Raw genomic sequence first — 2,064 nt, 5'->3', positions numbered from 1 at the left:
CATTGCCATAAACGCCTTCACAAAATGGTAGGGTGTGAAGTGGTTGCAAAATGCTTTCAAGGGGCAACAGAGCCATGAGGTTGAGTGGCAGCTTCCTGAGAAGATGATACACAGGGATTTGGAGACATTCAGCTCTGCCAGAGATGCTCTGAATTACACCGTGAGAGTCTCTTAGCACCTCAGTGCCCCAGCATCAGTGTCACAGTTCCTATATGTCACCTAAGAGTCCCTGATTTCACTCTGTGCCTGTTCTGTAGTGTCTGCAGGCAGGACTGTGCATGGAGAGGTGGATCAGCTCTAACCCAGCAGAGATAAAGATTTTTTTCTCTGCTGTATCAGTGAGTTCCCTGATCCAACAGTTACAAAGACACCTCTTAATGCTCACTGTGTGTCAACTCCCACCTGTAAAGGGGACTGAAGCACTACTTTGCTTTTATGTAGATGGGTCATGAGCACGGGTGATCAGGGAGAGCCTCAAAGCTGTGGCAAGGGTACGATTACCAACTTAACACCACATCCTTCCTGTCACTCTGCTCCTGGCCACTGGCTGTCCCTGAAAAGAACTCAACAATCTCCCTGAATTCCCAGTCCTACAGGCTCAAGAAATAAGCTTGGAGCTGAGTGGTGAATGACAACAGTAGTGGCTCCCTGACAGCCAGAAAGTCTTTCCAGTCTTTCCCCTTTCCACATACACATCAAGGGCTATCAAATTTGGACTGCAATCAGGCTGTGTGATGTGCCAGTATTCCAAAATTATTTCACTGCAGGTTGCACCAGTTGGGGGGGATATTTGCAGGTTGCCTTCCTTGATTTGCAGGGGGGTATGCAAGTATTCCCTGTCGTTTTGCTTTCTGTAGAGCAGCCTTTGAGGAGGGCTGACTAGCAGCTTATCTGCCTTGCAAGAGAGCCACTGTCTGGTAACCACAGCACACCCCTATAAACACCGTGGAGGGGGAGGAACCCCGCTGTGCCTGTAGCTGTATGTGATATTCCCCCAGCTCCAGAAATCAAAAACATGCAGATTTCTATGCCTGTGACAGATGAACTGGTATTACCATGCACAACACCACCTTTCAGTCCAAGTGCTTATTTTGGGGGCAGGAGGATGATACAAAAAGCCCAGGTCCTAGGGAGAGCTGCCCTGTGAGACATAGAAAGGGAATATGTATCTTGGTCACTGAAACCAAAGCAGGAGTTCCTCAGAGCTGTTCTCAGAAAGTCTCCACCTGGGCACAACAGGTGTGTAGTAGCTGTTGCTGCCAAAAATGTCCAACCCCATGCCTAGTGTGTGCGGTTTATTCTAGGAGCAGGTACCAAAAGAGCTGGGAGCAGGGGAGGGATAAAACTGTCAGTATATAATATATAATACATGTCAGTATATAATACATGTCAGTATTGAAGGTGCACACATCTTGGCTTGTCCAGCTAACAGGCCCATCAGCCAGGCTAGCAGGCTGGGCAGTGTTTCTCCAGTTTCTCACATCTTTCCCTGTGTTGCCTCAGGCTCCAGCATCTCACCACGACAGAGAATGACAGAGCATGAGGACTTCACGAGCTTGACTGGGTCCTGGAACTCCTCGGACACTTACCAGTTCAGCCCTGCCAGCGTCATTGTCCCTGTGGTCTTCTCCATCATCTTCCTCCTGGGCACAGTGGGCAATAGCCTGGTGCTGGCAGTGCTACTGCGCAACGGGCAAATAAGCCACAACACTACCAACCTCTTCATTCTCAACCTGAGCCTGGCTGATTTCTTCTTCATTGTCTTCTGCGTGCCTTTCCAGGCTACTATCTACTCCCTTGAGGGCTGGGTCTTTGGCTCCTTCATCTGCAAGGCTGACCACTTCTTCATCTACCTCGCCATGTACGCTAGCAGTTTTACTCTGGCTGCTGTCTCTGTGGACAGGTAACAGTCTAAAGATACTCTTGGGCTGGGGAAGGGAGGCAATCTAAGAAGCCGGGCTGAGTGAGGGCACGGGAAGATCGTGGCCCACCACCATTAAATGGTTCAAACCCCAGTGATATAGATCCATGCTAAAGGCAGTCTGAGGATCAGTTGTGTCTCCC

At 49.6% G+C, this 2,064-nt stretch overlaps 1 protein-coding gene across 1 annotated transcript; it reads left to right on the top strand.

The window, feature by feature from the left end:
* Positions 1–1,425: 1,425 nt before the first annotated feature.
* On the top strand, positions 1,426–1,903 carry LOC114819007 (galanin receptor type 2-like; the record flags this gene model as incomplete). Its single annotated transcript, XM_029087140.1, has 1 exon — positions 1,426–1,903. A coding segment is annotated over one exon (478 nt), but the record flags the coding sequence as incomplete, so codon positions are not given.
* Positions 1,904–2,064: the final 161 nt, after the last annotated feature.

This window comes from Antrostomus carolinensis, unplaced genomic scaffold (genome assembly GCF_000700745.2).
Source record: "Antrostomus carolinensis isolate BGI_N321 unplaced genomic scaffold, ASM70074v2 C13462482, whole genome shotgun sequence".
Taxonomy (NCBI): Eukaryota; Metazoa; Chordata; class Aves; order Caprimulgiformes; family Caprimulgidae; genus Antrostomus; species Antrostomus carolinensis.
Note: the sequence above shows the minus strand (reverse complement) of the source record. Positions and strands in the feature narration are given on the sequence as shown.